At 29.4% G+C, this 15,849-nt stretch overlaps 4 protein-coding genes and 1 non-coding gene across 6 annotated transcripts in view; 3 read left to right on the forward strand and 2 right to left on the reverse strand.

The window, feature by feature from the left end:
* Nucleotides 1–15,849, reverse strand: part of LOC134828112 (vacuolar protein sorting-associated protein 37B) — a 169,114-nt gene that overhangs the window by 36,246 nt on the left and 117,019 nt on the right. The window lies entirely within an intron of this gene.
* Nucleotides 1–15,849, reverse strand: part of LOC134838388 (inositol polyphosphate-4-phosphatase type I A) — a 34,881-nt gene that overhangs the window by 10,088 nt on the left and 8,944 nt on the right. The window lies entirely within an intron of this gene.
* LOC134838390 (geranylgeranyl transferase type-2 subunit alpha) lies at nt 1,439–3,300 on the forward strand. Its single transcript, XM_063853910.1, has 2 exons — nt 1,439–1,564; nt 1,624–3,300. The coding sequence occupies exons 1-2, from the start codon at nt 1,562–1,564 to the stop codon at nt 3,223–3,225; spliced, it is 1,605 nt and encodes a 534-aa protein (XP_063709980.1). The 5' UTR covers nt 1,439–1,561; the 3' UTR covers nt 3,226–3,300.
* On the forward strand, nt 5,656–15,782 carry LOC134828083 (chaoptin-like). Its single transcript, XM_063841042.1, has 4 exons — nt 5,656–5,999; nt 10,505–10,965; nt 11,024–12,637; nt 14,297–15,782. The coding sequence occupies exons 2-4, from the start codon at nt 10,943–10,945 to the stop codon at nt 15,780–15,782; spliced, it is 3,123 nt and encodes a 1,040-aa protein (XP_063697112.1). The 5' UTR covers nt 5,656–5,999; nt 10,505–10,942.
* Trnai-aau (transfer RNA isoleucine (anticodon AAU)) lies at nt 13,830–13,903 on the forward strand. The gene has a single exon. It is a non-coding gene; the product is annotated as a tRNA-Ile (tRNA).

Here is a 15,849-nt window from a genome sequence, read left to right on the forward strand (position 1 = left end):
TTTGCTTGAACCACTTTCATAAAAATGATCAAAATTTCTTTGAATTTGAATTTCAATGCATACTTGGACATGCTCTCGTGAGTGTATTGGGCTCGCGAATTAAAAGTCGCTCGTTCGAGGATTTCCAAACTTTTTGACCTTAAAAATTCTAATAATTTAATCACAAGTTGCTTATATTGAACATCACAAGATTTAAGCGGTGCGCACACTGCCTTAATGTTCTTATACGAAATTGGGTCGCCAATTGATCAGGCATTGTGTCTTTATTATCTCGTCAACAATTCCGTTCATTTGTAAGAAAACTTCAAAACGTTCATTGTACATAGCGAAATCCCCATGTTCACAGAATTGTTCAAAGTTACCAATGATTGGGGACTGAAACGGGTTTTCGTCTGACATTTTACGGTAACGACCTTTAATTTTTTTTAAACTTCATTTCAAATAATGATCATATATTTATAATATTTCATATAATTTTATGATGATCATTCCCACGAGCACTACAGGGATTTTATTAACTGTCGTTGTCAACAATTATGTATAAAGTCGACTTGTGACATGCTTGACTTGTGGCTTTCAAGAGTGCTCTGAGCGATCGTGCAACCTTGCTCCAAATTTTTTTGCTAGGCTAGATAAATGCAGTAGTCCTCACGAGGGCCTTTTGCGGTACTCTCTGCAGGAAAACAAATAACTTCTCGTATGTATTTTTCTTTTTCGTGCAGTTTTTCGTCTATTCCATTCACTAGGAAGCGTTCATACTTGTTCCCTTCTTTTTCTTGTGGATGCTTTTATTGTTTTTATTTGATTAATTGTCAATAATAATTCGTTTTTTTTTTGAGAATCTGATCGGAATCTGAAGAGTCTTTGCTGCCTTTGGCAATTTCGACATGATCTAGACTATTTATAACGTCTCTTCTTATATTAAGAGACTTTTTGTCAGAATATTCTTTGGTTTAATTTATTCTCTTTGACATTTTAATTTGCATTGTTGGAAGCTTTTTTAATTTCCCCATAGATTTTGCAATTTTCGTATGTTTCCTCCAGAGATGGAAAAAATTTATTTTTTTCCCAGGAACCAACCTCATTTCTCAAAATTATAATTACTCAAATATAATGAGAAAAAATCCTAAATTAAGTCAATACATTTTTTAAGTAATTCTACAAATTTTAACTTCTGAATTATAAAGTTTCCCCATAAAAAATTCTTAAAAATTTAAAATTTCTTAATGGTTCCCAAGTCTCCACACTTTTTCCATAACCGTTTTCCTCCGTTACAAAAACATACAATTTTGCTTGTTTCCTATTAAAAACTAAAAAATTCATAAAATTATTACAAAATTCGTTTTTTTTTTGGTGCGACAATTCAAAAAATATTCCATTAAAATAATGAACCTCTGGCAACCCTAAAACTTTTTGACATTTAATTTTTTTCTTATCAAAACAAACTTAGTCATCGGTGATAAAAATTAAATTTTCACGTAAAATTCCGACTTTTTTACGCCGATTTTTAGATATTTCATCAGACAATAACTTAGTTAACGACAAAAAATAAGTAGCAATCATGGTAAGTCCTTATTTTCCGTAATTTTAACCGTTGTTATGAAATTTTCTCTTGCTTTCCAGCACGGCAGACTAAAAGTCCGAACAACCGAAGAGGAGCAAATCCGCAAAAAGAAGGAGCAGGAAATCAAAACAAAAGCTTACAAGCTGGGGATGTCCAAAATTTTCAAGAAACGTCAAATGAACGAGCTCGATATGGAACTTTACGAGTTGACATCGAAGATTCTTTCGTCAAATCCTGACATCACGACACTTTGGAACATTCGTCGCGACTGTATTTTGCATTTAATCGCCAAAAAGAAGGAAAATCGAGCTTTGTACGATAAAGATTTGTCATTTACGGAACAATGTTTACGGGTGAATCCCAAATCTTATGGGGCTTGGCATCATCGTTGTTGGGTTCTCGACACCATGCAAAATCCCGATTGGAAAAAAGAGATCGCCATTTGCACGCAATACCTCAAAATCGACGAACGAAACTTCCATTGCTGGGATTATCGACGTTTTGTCGTCGATCGGGCTGGCGTTTCGGCGGAAAAAGAGTTTGAATTTTGCACGGAAAAAATTGAGACGAATTTTTCGAATTATTCGTCGTGGCATTATCGCAGTAAATTGCTGCCGAAACTTTTTCCGCATCCCACGGACCCTTCAAGGCCGATTAGTGAGGAAAAATTGAAGGAAGAACTCGTTTTGGTGCTGAATGCGGCATTTACTGAGCCCAATGACAGCAGTGCTTGGTTCTACCAAAGATGGTTGCTGGGCTATTCGCAGGAGGAATTCGACATTGCCGTGTTTAAAATGACCAAAGATCACATTTTGATCGCTTTTTCGCAAGCCATCGACCTCAATGCTTGCGGATATTTTCATGATACAAATTTCGAAACCATTTTGAATCAGAGGAGATGGGCTCCGGGCACTGAGGGCGCCAAATACGACACAATTTGGACGTTGCGCCATAACGCCGATGTCTCAAATACCGCAGATTTCGAACTGGAATATGTCACGGAGGCGGGAAAAAGTTGCAAGATGCACATTTGTCGCACAATTGGCAGCTTAGTTGGCATCAAAATCCCCAAATTTGGCTACGAATTCCAAACCGCCGTACTTGATGTCCTCAAAAATCAACTCAGTGACTGCAACGAACTTTTAGAACTCGAGCCAGAAAGCAAATGGACTCTTTTGACATCAGCCTTGCTCATGCGGGCGATCAATCGAACCGATAAAGAGTACCACCAAAAATGTCTCGATATCCTGCAAAAGTTACAAACGATAGATTCGCTTCGTGCTGGTTACTACAAAGACCTCGCCAGCAAATGGAACATCGAGATGCAACTCGAAAAATGGATTCGCGGCGGAAATTTGGGAAATTGCTTGAATTTATCGAAATTGAATTTAACCACAATTTATTACGCCCAATACTTGTCTGTTGTGGAAGACATAAATTTAGCCGGCAATCAACTCACAGACAGAAATTTGGCGAAATTGGGTGCATTAAAAAGTTGCACGAAAATCAACTTGAGTGATAATAAAATTACCTCGCTGGAAACATTCCCGAAGCTGCCGGCGCTCAAAGAAATTTTGCTAAAAGGCAATGAAATTAGTGTCGAAGAAGAGGCGGAATTTCAAGGCAGATTGAATGCGGATGACGAGAGTGAGGCAAAGTAATTTGTTTTTTTTTGGCATGCTTATTAGCTTTAATTAGATGACGCGACTTGAAGACATTTTTGTAGCTTTTTGATAAGGAATAAAGTCATTAATGAATTAAATTTTGTTTTTCTGTCGACGGAACAAGCGTGCAATTTCGTATGGCGCTTAAATTAGGTATTCTGGTCGTTTATTGTGTGTGAGACGAACCTTTTTTGGATGGAATTTGCGGCGGATGTCAAGTTTCTGTTGTTGAGAAATTTTTTGTGACATTTTTAATTAATTTTGATTTAATTGGTTTGGAATTTTTTTGATAATGTTAAATTATTTTGATTGTATTATTTAAATTGTATTGATGCAAAAAAATTAAAATTTTGAAAAATTTTATTATTTAAAAAAATAAAAATTAAGAAAAAAAATTACTAAAAAATTTAATAATTTAAATAATTTATTTTTAAGAAAATATTTTTTTAATTTTTAAAATTAATTAATTTTTATTTTAAATTTTTATTAATTTCAAATTTTAGTATTTTAGCGAAAAAATAAAAATTTTGCAAAATTGGAAATTATTTTAAATTTAAATTAAATTAATTATTTGAATTATGAATTTTTTTAGTAATTTTTTTTTTCTTAATTTTTATTTTTTTATAATAAAATTTTTAAAATTTTAATTTTTTTCATCAATACAATTAAAATTACTAAATTACTTTTGCAAAATTTCTATTTTTTCGCTAATAATTACTAAAAATAAAAATTAATTAATTTTAAAATTTAAAAAAAAAATTTAAAAAAAAAATTTAAAAAAAAATTTAAAAAAAAAAATAAAATTTAAAAAAAGATTAGAAAAAAGTTAGAAAAAAAGTATATAAAAAAAATTCTACTAAAAAATTTAAATAATTTTTTTTTTTTATTTTTTTTATTATTTAATTATTTTTATTTTAATGTTACCTATACCTATTAATTAAAAAAATTAATTATTTTTTTATCAACTAAAAAAATTAATTATAAATTTTTATAAATTTATCTTTTACGAAATGTTTTATTAACTATCAAAATTTTTTTTTTAAATTAAAAAATATTCAATACGAATTAATCAAAATTATAGAATTTTCTTTCTGCAAAAAATTTAAACAAAAATCAAATTCATTAAAAAAAAATAAATGTTATGCAATGCAATTTTTTTTAATTAAATAATTTGACTACTAAAATATATTTAAACAAAAATACAAATTTTAACTATTTGAAAAATATCTTTTAATTTAAAATTTTTTTTAATAAAAATAAATGTTTAGAAATTAAGAAAAATAAATAAATATTTAATTTTATTATTTTTAATTTATTAATTTTAATTTTTTTTTATTTCAACATTTTAAAAATATTTAATTTTTAATATTAATATACCTATTTTTAAGTAATATTGCTTTTTGATTAAGAAATTTTTCAAAAAATTATTTTTTTTATCTAAAATTTTTTTTCTTAATTTGATTTCTTTTTTTTTAATAAAATTTCTAAATAAAATTTTTTAAAAATAAATTTCTCGAATTTAAAAAAATCTTCAAATAAATTACATTTAATTCCAACTTTTAAAGAAAACCAAAATATGCGAAAAAATTTCACTTTCTCTAACTCAGACTTTAAAGGTCAAAAGTCTCGCCAAAATATTCGGCACTTAAATTCTTTGAAAAAATTCTCATCAAGTAGAAACTTCGGCAAAATTACTCCACACGAAATCTGAATGGTAATTAGAACTATTTTTATAACAGTCTCGACTGGTCAGGTAACGTAAATAAATATCTTGTTCAATTTCAACGCACATTGTTCACTTACGTCTCTCGTCTAGCAAAAATCAGTAGCGCGCGACGACTAATGAATAATTTATTTAATTGCAGATGGATACATTTCAATTTGTTCTCGTTAAAAAAACAAAAAATATTCTCATTAAAAAAAAATTAAAAATAATTGATTTCGGAAGAAATTTTTTTTTACCAGACATCTCCTCCGCTTAGTAACTCGAAAAAAATCGACCACCCAAAAAAAAAAATAAAAAACGGAAATTTTTTACAAAAAATTAACACAAAGACCTTTATGACCCGCAACACACTTGTTCCTCTCAATAAATAAATAAAAAAATATAAACAAGACCAAAAGAACAACATAAAAAATTATCTTGAGGCATAATTACGCACATTCGCTATTTTTAACACATGTGAGAGCTGTACATAATTTTTAACACCACAAGACCTGTCTCACACTTTTTTGCTTGACTTGTATTTACACCACATTAAATCTCCTCGAACACAACAAAAAAAATAATCTCTGTGATCCGGACCGGTATATTGCAGTAAGTCAGTTAGTCAGTCAGTCACACAAATACAAACAAAATTTTTCTCTCTCTCTCTCTCTCAGTTTTGCTTCAAAAAATATTTTAACTAGTTACGGTGTGAAGTTCGATCGAGACGGACACTTATAATTCTTGTTAAAGCTAGATCGCGATTTTTTTTTTCAAATAAAGTCGGCATAACGTGCCGTATGAACAATTTTTTGTAGATAAATTTGTTCTTAATTAGCACTTTGAGAGACTGGCACCTGATGGACAGTAAAAAAATAATTAATTAATTAATTAAATAAAAAAAAATAAATAAATAAAAATTAATTAAATATTTTATTAAATAAAAAAAAATAAAAAAAAAATAAACCCATGAAAAATTTACGAAAAAAATAAATTTAAAAAAATTAGCAGTGCCTTATTTATAAAAAAAATCGTAAAAAATTACGAAAAAGCAGCAGATAAAAAGGTACTAAAATTTAAAAAAAATATCATGTGTAACAATGATGACACCGAAAAAATAAAAAAATATTCAGAAAACCGAAAAAAATAATAAATAAAAAAATAACTCACACAAGTGTCGTATTTATATTTAAATAAATTCCACATTTATGTTAAAAAATCTTACGTGAGTCGCGTATTTTTTTTTCTTTTCATGTGTGAGTAATAATAGAATATTTGAAGAGTTGACTTGTTCAAACATTTACACATCGCATCGCTTGTGAAACGAAATGACAACAAAAATAAATGACTTATCTATCTGAGCAACGAGACACGATCAAACAAGCATCGACGAAGCAACTAAATGAGTAATTTTTGGGTTTCTAGGATAAAATAGTATTTTTCCGTGCCAAAAATGTCATGTCTTGTCAAAAATTTTTCATACACGAGTGCCCGTTTAACGAGAAAAATTTGTGAAAAAAGATGTTTTTTGTAATAAATTATATTTATTTTACGCAAGTCTGACCTTTACAAAGTCCAAGAGTGAAATTTTTTTTTGTCTCCTCATACAATGCGAAGTGAAGACGACGCACGGTGGAATTGTTTGTTTATTTAGTCGGCAGTAGCGCCAAGAAAGTTTAAATAAACAAAAGATTTTTTTGATGAGGGGAATGAAGATTTAAGCGTGTTTTGAGTCATTAAATTCAGACTTAAGTGGATTGCCCTCAAGCTAAGTTTGGATAATGAGAATGCAAATAGGAAGTGATTTGAGTATTTAATTGTCACAAAAGTGATATTTTTTATTTTTTCATTAAATATTAGAAATAAATTTTAATTTTTGTAAAATTTTTTGATGCATTTTAAAAATTTATTAAAAATTAAATTTAAAAATTTAATAAAAATTAAAATTTAAATTATTAAAATTAATTTATTTACTACTTTTTATTTCATTAATTTTGTATAATTTTTTTAAAAATAAAATTTCACAAAAAATTCATAAAATTTATCATAAAATTTTTCAAAAGTTTAAAAAAACTGTTTGAATTTTTCTGTTTTTGAATTATTTTATATTTTTTTAAATTTTTTATTTAATTAGTTAATTTTTTTTAAAGAGAATTCTTGTTGAAAATTAAAATTTTTGACTTTTTTTCTTAATTTTCGATTCAAAAAAAGTTTTTCAAATGTCCCAAAATACCGAAAAATAAGGTTTTAGAACTCGTTTTAGCTTAAAATTTCTCTTAAAAATTATTCAAATTGTTCTACTTTAAAAATTATTTAATTATAATTATTGAACCAAGCCCAATTTATGTACATAAGTAGTCCAAAAGAGTCCATTTCTAATAAAATAAAATTTAAAAAAAAATTTTTTTTAAATAAAATTAACTTTTCTATTGAAAAATATGAAAAAATCAATTAAATTAATAATTTTGAAGAAAAAAAAATATTTATTTTGTAATTAATTTCTTTAAAATTTTTAACTTATTTTATTTATTTTTTTTTTATTTTTTTTTAAATTTTTTTAATTTTTTTTTTTTTTTTTTTTTTTTTTTTTTTAAAAAAAAAATTAATTGAAACAGTTATGAAATATTGTAAAATATTTGCTGATTTATCTAGAAATTCGTAGAAAAAATCGATATTTCCCGTTCAATATTTAACAAAAAACGCGTCATTATCAGTTTTCGTTAGAAATTCACAAAGAACAAACGAGTTTCTTGTCACGTACTAAAATATTTCGTCATCGTTACTCACTTAAACTAATTGCAATTACTCACTTTCAAGTAATTTTTAAAAATAACTCTCTAAAAGTTTTTACAAACAGACAGACAAGCTTTTTGGAGCATTTTTTTTCAATTAATGACCAATTAAAACCAGATCAAAAACAGAGATCACCGCGATTTTAAATTAAACAAACATAAGACAATGGGACGAGCCTGCGATAAAAATGACTCATTGTTCATCGAATTCAGACCCAGTTTCCACTAAACTACAAAAAAACGCATTAATCAAACAATCACCTTCGTTATTTTGCTTTTTGTTACAATTAAATTGTCAGTTATTGTCGCTCATGCATATGCAACACGAAATGCCGACCGACGCGACAAAAACTTTGATAAGCCACAAAATGTCTGATAAGCAAACCAGTTTTCGGTCTCACAATAAAAAGTTTACTTATAAAATACCTGACTCACAAATCATGTGTGAGCGAGAGAGAAAAAGTGGAGATTTACATTGTAAAACATGTGTTTAATGTGTTTGTTACGTCGCTCGTCCGATTTGCGTATAAATGTTTATAAATGACGAATAAATCTGTAAACAATTCGATTGAAAAATATTTAAATAGCGATTTAATTGTCGACGAAAAATTTATTTGTAATTTATTCGCACGGTTTTTTGATCTAGAAAACAGGGTAAAAAAATCCGAGACTTAAAAATTTTAAATAATTTAACTTAAAAAACTTAAGTTTAAACTTAACTTAAGAAACTCAAGACTTAACAAAAAAAAATAAATGTGGAAAAAAACTCTTTTAAAAAAAAAAAAATTTTTAGCTTAAATTTAAGAATTAAAGTTAAATTTTAAATGACTTAAGTTATTGAAAATATTTTGACTTAAGCTTAAGTTTGAAGTTAAGTCAAAAGTTCATTAGTTTTTTTTAATTTTCTTCAGATTTTTACGGATTGTTATCAAATTTATTTTTTAAAAATTTATTTAACGACTGTGAATTTAACTTTAAAAATTTTGACTTAAGCTTAAGTTACAGATAATTTATTCGACTTAAGTGACTTAAGTTAAGTCAAATTATGCCATGACTCCAAATTTTTTTTTAAAAATTTAAAAAAATTTTTTTTTGAACTAAAATTTAAGTCAATCAATTAAGTTTTGACTTATTCTTAAGTTAAAGCAAAAATTAAATTTATTTCGACTTTTGACTCAATAATTTAATTTATAGCCCTGCTAATGAACAAAAATTCGCGGAAATAGTGAAAGAGAGATAATGCCAAGTCATTAAAAAATAGAACATCTGGCTTTTTAAAACTATAATTATTCACTTTCTTTCGAACAAGAAGTTCTGCTTTGATTCAAATTTCCGCTAAATTGAAAGTTCAGAGCACGAGTCATCATCAATCATGGAATATTTTGCCGGCCAATGTAAATCAAAATATTATGATGTAATTAATGGCTTTTATTGTCGATGTTCATCATTGAATAATTTGAATAAATATCAACCAAGATGAATTATGGGTTGGTACCAAATACAAAAAAAAAGTAGTTCCCATACTGCGTCTTGGTGTGCGTCGAAAAGGTAGTAGAGGAAGATAAATGGGCGATTGTTAACGATTGTCCGATGTCCTTGAAGTGATAATCAATCGACGAAAAAGGAGAGTGAGTTGACAAAAGTGACGTAATTTTTGTGAATTTTTGAATGACATGATGATGCAGTTTTGCGAAGAACTTGTCATTAAGGTGTTTCTGTGTTTGTTTTTTGATGAAGTTAGGTTGAAGATATGAAGTCATTAGCAGGTGTAATTAGATTTTTTGAGTGGGTTAAGAGATGTGAGAATAATTCTAGATAATTTCCGGTGAAGTTTTTTTTTAATTTTGAAGGAAAAAAATTTTAATTTTCAAAAATTTAAAATAAAAATAAAAAAAAATAAATTTAAATTTTTAAAAATTTTAAAATTATTAAATTAAAATTTCTTTTTTAATTTAAATTATTGATTTTGTTAATTTTATAAATTATTTATTTGTTTTAAATTATTAAAATTTTAGCTTTTAAGATTTTTTAAAATTAAATTATTTTTTAAATCGAATTCGATGAATTTGAAAAATCGTAGAAAAATATATTTTTAATTGTTTGAATGTAGTTTAAGATTAAAATTTCTAGAAAATTAAAAATGAAAAAAATTTTTTTCATACCATTTTTTGTCAAATTTTGCTTCAATTTTTTTAAATCTTAATAAAAAAAATAATTTAGCCAAAAAAACTAAAAGCTTAAGCTTGCTTAAGTAAAAGTCCAAATTAGCTTGACTTTTTACTTAAAATTCAAAAGTAAAAGCTAATTATTAAGCTATTTCAATTTTTATTAAGTCAAAGTTTTAAGTCAGTTAAGTTAAAATTAAAAACTTTATTTTTTTCAAAAATCTTATTAAAAAATTTAATTTTTTTGAAAAATTAAGCTTTTAATTTTGACTTGGTGGACTTAAAAAAATTAAAGTAGCTTAAATTTTGAAATTTTAAAAAAAGTTAAACCAGCTTAAAAAGCTGATTTTTACTTTTCTTAACCGAATTTTTTTATCAGTAATTTTGACTCAAAATTCCTTAAAAATGGAAACTAAATTTTTGAAATTTAAAAATTAATTTTTCTTTTAAAAAAATAATTCAAGCTTAAAAACTACTGAAAAAATATTCGTTTGTTTTAAAACCAATAATTTACAAAAAATATCAAATAATAAATAAACTATCATCTATCTTCCGTAAATATTTTATTTATAAAAACTTGAAACTAACTCAATTATTATTTTTTCTATTTTCAGTGTAAATACATCAACGCATAACAAAGTCCAGACATCTCCAAGGCAGATAGATATTGACATTGAAAAAACATTGAATTCCTATCGAACACGATATCTCGCACATTTGTTCCTCATATTTTGCTTCGAAATAAAACCAGATCGAGAGAGTGATGTGAAAAGTGCCATAAAAATAATTTATTATTATCAAAGAAACTGCAAAGGTCCAATGTGATGATAAGAAAAATATCAGAACTGATAGTGAAGTCACTCTGAGAGAGTGCGATTACTGAAAACGTTGCCGGTTTTTTAAATAGAAAATGATTCATTTTTATTGCCAGAAGCTAATGATAAGAAAACGAAAACATTATTGGCAACGACTTGAATCGACGGAGAGTTGCGGAGAATAATTTTGTATAGAATTTAAACTGAGATTTAAATTAAATATTTAATAATTTTGCGATGGATGCTGGACATTTTTTGAGGTTAGAATTTTTTTCTTTGATTAAATTTCGATTTTAATTTTTTTTTTATTTTTTTTAGGATCTTCGTGATCACTCTTGGATTATTCCAGAACGTAATAACAAATGTGGATGAAGATGGCGTCGTTAGTCAAGTTCTCAACTGCAGTTTTGTCTTTAACGACGTCTTCTATAACACTCGAGCTTGTATCTTTGAAGATATTTATTTGCTCGAAAATGAGCCCTTTAAGATCGACACGACCTACGAAGGGAAGTTCATCCATCAAGGTCTCTTTAAGACCATTAAGTTTGTGAATTCTCACATTGCTTACGTGCCAAAGCGATTTTTCCAAGTTTTCTTTAACACGGAGCGTTTCATCATGAATAGCTCCGAAGTGGCGATCGTTCATACAGATGCCTTTGTGCATGCGGCGAACGTTCGTGAGATCTATTTGGATCACAATAAAATCGAGATTCTCGAGGATCAGTGTTTTACGCCTGCCCACCAAGCGAGCCTCGTTGACTTGTCGCACAACAATCTAGTCATATTTAATAAGAAAGCCTTCGATAGTCAGCGACAACTGCGCCGTCTGTTTCTCTCGTATAATCGTATTCAAAAGTTGGATAAGGATGCCTTCCACACGATACCACAATTGTCTGTGATCAAACTAGATAATAATTTAATAACGAGCATCGAGAAAGATTTGTTCGAACGAAACTTGTTCATCGAGGAAATCGACTTGAGTCACAATAAGCTCATGACGCTCGAATTGTACTTCAAAGGCGACAGGCTACGTCGCTTAAACGCTCACAACAACAACATCCAAAAGTTCTTAATAGCCAGCGAGAGACCCACATTCGATGTTAATGTGAATCTCTCGAGTAACAGAATAGTTCAATTCTGCCTTCCAGAACGCATAGAAATCGTTAAACTTTGCGTTGAAAATAATCGTTTAGGAAAGAGTTTGATTGAAATTTCAAACATAACTGCAGTAACCAGTCTTCGTGAATTATACTTGGGACATAATATGCTGCCTCCGCTAGAGCCCGAAACATTCTCATGGCTCAAAAATTTGAAATACTTGGGATTGCCCAACACGGATCTACACGAGTTACGAAAAGAGGTTATGGCATCCCTTGAGAACTTGACTGTCTTTGATATTAGTTACAATCCACTTCGAACAATTGATTTGAATGCCTTAACCCCGCTCCGAAACTTACGTTCCTTGTACATCAATGGCGACGAGCTAAATGGCATGGATATTCGCAATGTCAAGGATTACCTTCCGAACATCTTCGAGATTGAAGTTTCCGATACGGAATGGAGTTGCGCCTATCTCGAAGATACCATTAACGATATGCGTAACAAGAGTATCTTCTTGAAGGCGAATCAAGACAGATATGTCTATCGCAAACAGAACATAAATGGCATCCCGTGTTATGGCTTGCACAATGGCACGTATGGCAATAATTTCATAGAAGATGACAATGTTGGTGTAGATCGCGATCCAATTAGTAATTTTGAATGGAATTGGTTCATCATAGGAGGTACAATCCTAGCAATTGTATTGGCCATTATTTTAGTTGCGAAAACCGTGGGTTACTTCGTTAGTAATCGACGCGAAAGGCAAAATGGTTACCATCAAAGACCAAATGCCAGAGACATTTTTACGGAGATACAGTACAATAGTGATTAATCGCAGAGCGCAGTCAAAAATGAAACGATCCAAAAAAATATTCTGAATAATGTAGGAATACATAGAACGAGTCAGTTTTTACTATTAATTATTTTTATCGTAGTTTTAAAAATTACATAAGTTTAGAATTGATTTATCAAACACTTCCGCGAAAAATCTTTTAAGAATATGTTAAAGTTTATAAAAAAAATTATTGTTATAATTTATACTAATTAAAAAAATAATTGAATCTGATAAATTAGTGAGCTTCTTCTTTGTTCAACGCTCGTTGATTGAATTATAAGGTGAGTTGATCAAATTAAAGACATGGATGTTTTAATTAAGAACACTTGACAGAATCTGTCATGCTAATTGTAATGAAACAAAGTGAGCAAAATAAAGTGTTGGTAAGATTTTTTTCTTCTGGCTTATGATTTTTAGAGGATTTATATTAGATAAATGAAACAATGAATGAAAAATTTTATCTATTAAATTGAAGGACCAATGTGATAAATCGCACATATGTAATTTTGATAAACTTAGAAAAAATAAATTTTATTTTTTGACTGTAAAATAATTTTTTTTTTAATTTTTCTTGATAAAAAGCAAGACTATTTGAACAAAAATTAAATATTTCAAGAGAGATTTATTTCAAAATTTATTTATTTTTTTAAGTTGCATTTTCGCAACTAATTTTGAACTATGGAAGAAATACGAAAGACTGAAGAAAAATTTTTCTCTTCAATTAATATCACAACAGTTTTAGAGATAAGACGGGATTTAGTAATTTTTTTCTTTTCTCTGAAGTTCAGGAACTCATTTTGCAAAATTTTTTGTTTTCCAATTCAAACCATAAGGCTTTTTATGTTTTGCAGAAGAAGTATGTATTATTTTTGAAGGAATTCATCTGTTTATGTATGGTTTTGCACAGCTTCACGAAATGTTGTTGATACACTTTTTGTTTTTTTTAATCACTTTCGAAAATTTCTTGTAATTTCATTTTCAAATAACGGACTTTTGATTAATAATAAAAATGTCAAATGTTCATCTAGAGTAGAAGAATTCACCAATTTTTCACTGATCCATAATTTAATAAATCCACAAAATATTTCAATATGCAAATCTTTCGTAAAAATATGTGAGATAAGGTATGCAGCGAACAGGTATGCTAAAAATATACATGTCAAAATTTGACGAGAGAAAACTCAGAGAGGCCCATTAACTCAGTTGGTTAGAGTGTCGTGCTAATAACGCGAAAGTCGCAGGTTCGACCCCTGCATGGGCCAGGAAATTTTTTATGCTCCAAAAGTTTTTCGGCTTTTTCACGTTCACTTCTTTTAAACTTGACACTTGATTTTTTTTTTTGTATGAAAACTCAACTCGAGTTATAATTAATTTCCTTTATGACTGAGTTCACACACATGTGCGTTTCACACTTTTAATTTATGTTCCAAAACGAGTACTTTACATTTGCGCAGAAATCGTCACCGTTTAATCTTTGCTCCGATCGCCATTCCAGTTCAGTTCAGTCACTAACAAAACTTCGTCGGTATCGCACGCGTCTCTGAATTTCCAGCTGAATTTACCGGAGTGTAACGCCTTTAAATAAATAATAAGTAAAAATGTCTTAAAATGTTTTTACTTTTCTTGATTATCACATTAATCGCTGTGCCCCCAAGTTACGCAACGATCGTCTTCCAATGCGACGAGTCGCGGCAAAATCACGCTTATAATGGCACGGAATGTACTATTCGCCGCTTTCGACCTCCGTTTAAGGAGAAGTACAACTTTGCTGGTGTCAATACTTTTGAAATATTAGAACTAAGATTCGTTGAGTCAAAGTTCTCGAAATTACCGCAAATGGTCTTCAAGATGTACGATCGAATTGAATGGTTGGAAGCTGAACGAGTTGATTTGCGAAGTTTAGAAGCAGGTTGTTTGTATCATGCGAGGTATTTAAAGACTTTTATAGCGCCTTATAACAAAATTGGATCATTGGACAAGTTCACATTTTATGGCGCGGAACAACTTACCTGGATTAACATGTCGCATAATGTCATCGAAAGGATTCATCCAGCTGCTTTTCGGAATCTCACCAAACTAGAAGTTCTTGACTTCAGTAAAAACCGCATTGGAGCGTTGGATAAAATGACTTTCATTAATCAGAAAAGACTCAAGTTTGTGTTTCTAGATGGTAATCGCCTCGTGACGATTGACTCATATCTGTTTCACTCTTCCGAGACATTGGAGTCGTTGTTGCTCAATGACAATTATCTCGATCAGCTGCACCTACACTTGCGAAATAATCACGTGACGCATTTGTACGCGATGAATAATCGCATTAAAAAGTTTCACCTGGATGCGGATAACAAAGACTTTGAAGATCACAATTTCTACGTGGAGTTACGGGACAACAAAATTCACCAATTTTACGTTAGTCCAAGATTAACGCCGACCTATTTGTCACTTGCGAATAACAACATGAAATACATTGGAAATGTCACGCAATTGCGATCTTTGACGTATCTTGATTTGTCGCATAATCAACTCGAGTATTCCATAACGAATGTCTTTGAGAATCTCACGGAACTTCAAGAGCTCTATTTGAGTAACGTTGGCACAAATATCCTTGAGAACGTTCAATTCATCCAGCAATCTCACATGAAGCATCTTGATCTTTCTGGGAACGATATCAATGACATTGATATCGAAACCCTACCTCCAAGCATCGAGGAACTCGATTTGAGTCAAAATAACTTGACCATCATTCATTCCGTTCATAACATGACTCTTTCGGAAGCGATGCCAAATTTAACGCGACTCGATTTGTCGGACAATCCACAACTCGACATCCAAAAAATCAATGAACTAGCAAGTGATGGCGACGTTGTCGTCATGATGGATGGTAATGAGGCAATAGTTGTGACAAGTGACAGAAATCTCACGTATTACGTGAACCGCAGACTCAGTGATCTATTAATGGAAATACACAAGTTGCAGTCGCACGCGATGTCGGCCAACATGAGTAATTATCGACGCATCGAAAACAGTGAAAATCATCTGAAAGCCCTTAATTTATTTTTAATGTTTTTGCTGATCGGACTTGTGTGTCTTTTTGTGTTTACGATCTATTTATATGCGACGCTCAAGTCAAAAGCGCTCTAAATGCGTTTTTTAATGTGATTTATGTTTTAAGAAATTGTAAATAAATAAATATATTGCGAACGACCGG

Source organism: Culicoides brevitarsis, chromosome 1 (genome assembly GCF_036172545.1).
Source record: "Culicoides brevitarsis isolate CSIRO-B50_1 chromosome 1, AGI_CSIRO_Cbre_v1, whole genome shotgun sequence".
Classification (NCBI taxonomy): Eukaryota; Metazoa; Arthropoda; class Insecta; order Diptera; family Ceratopogonidae; genus Culicoides; species Culicoides brevitarsis.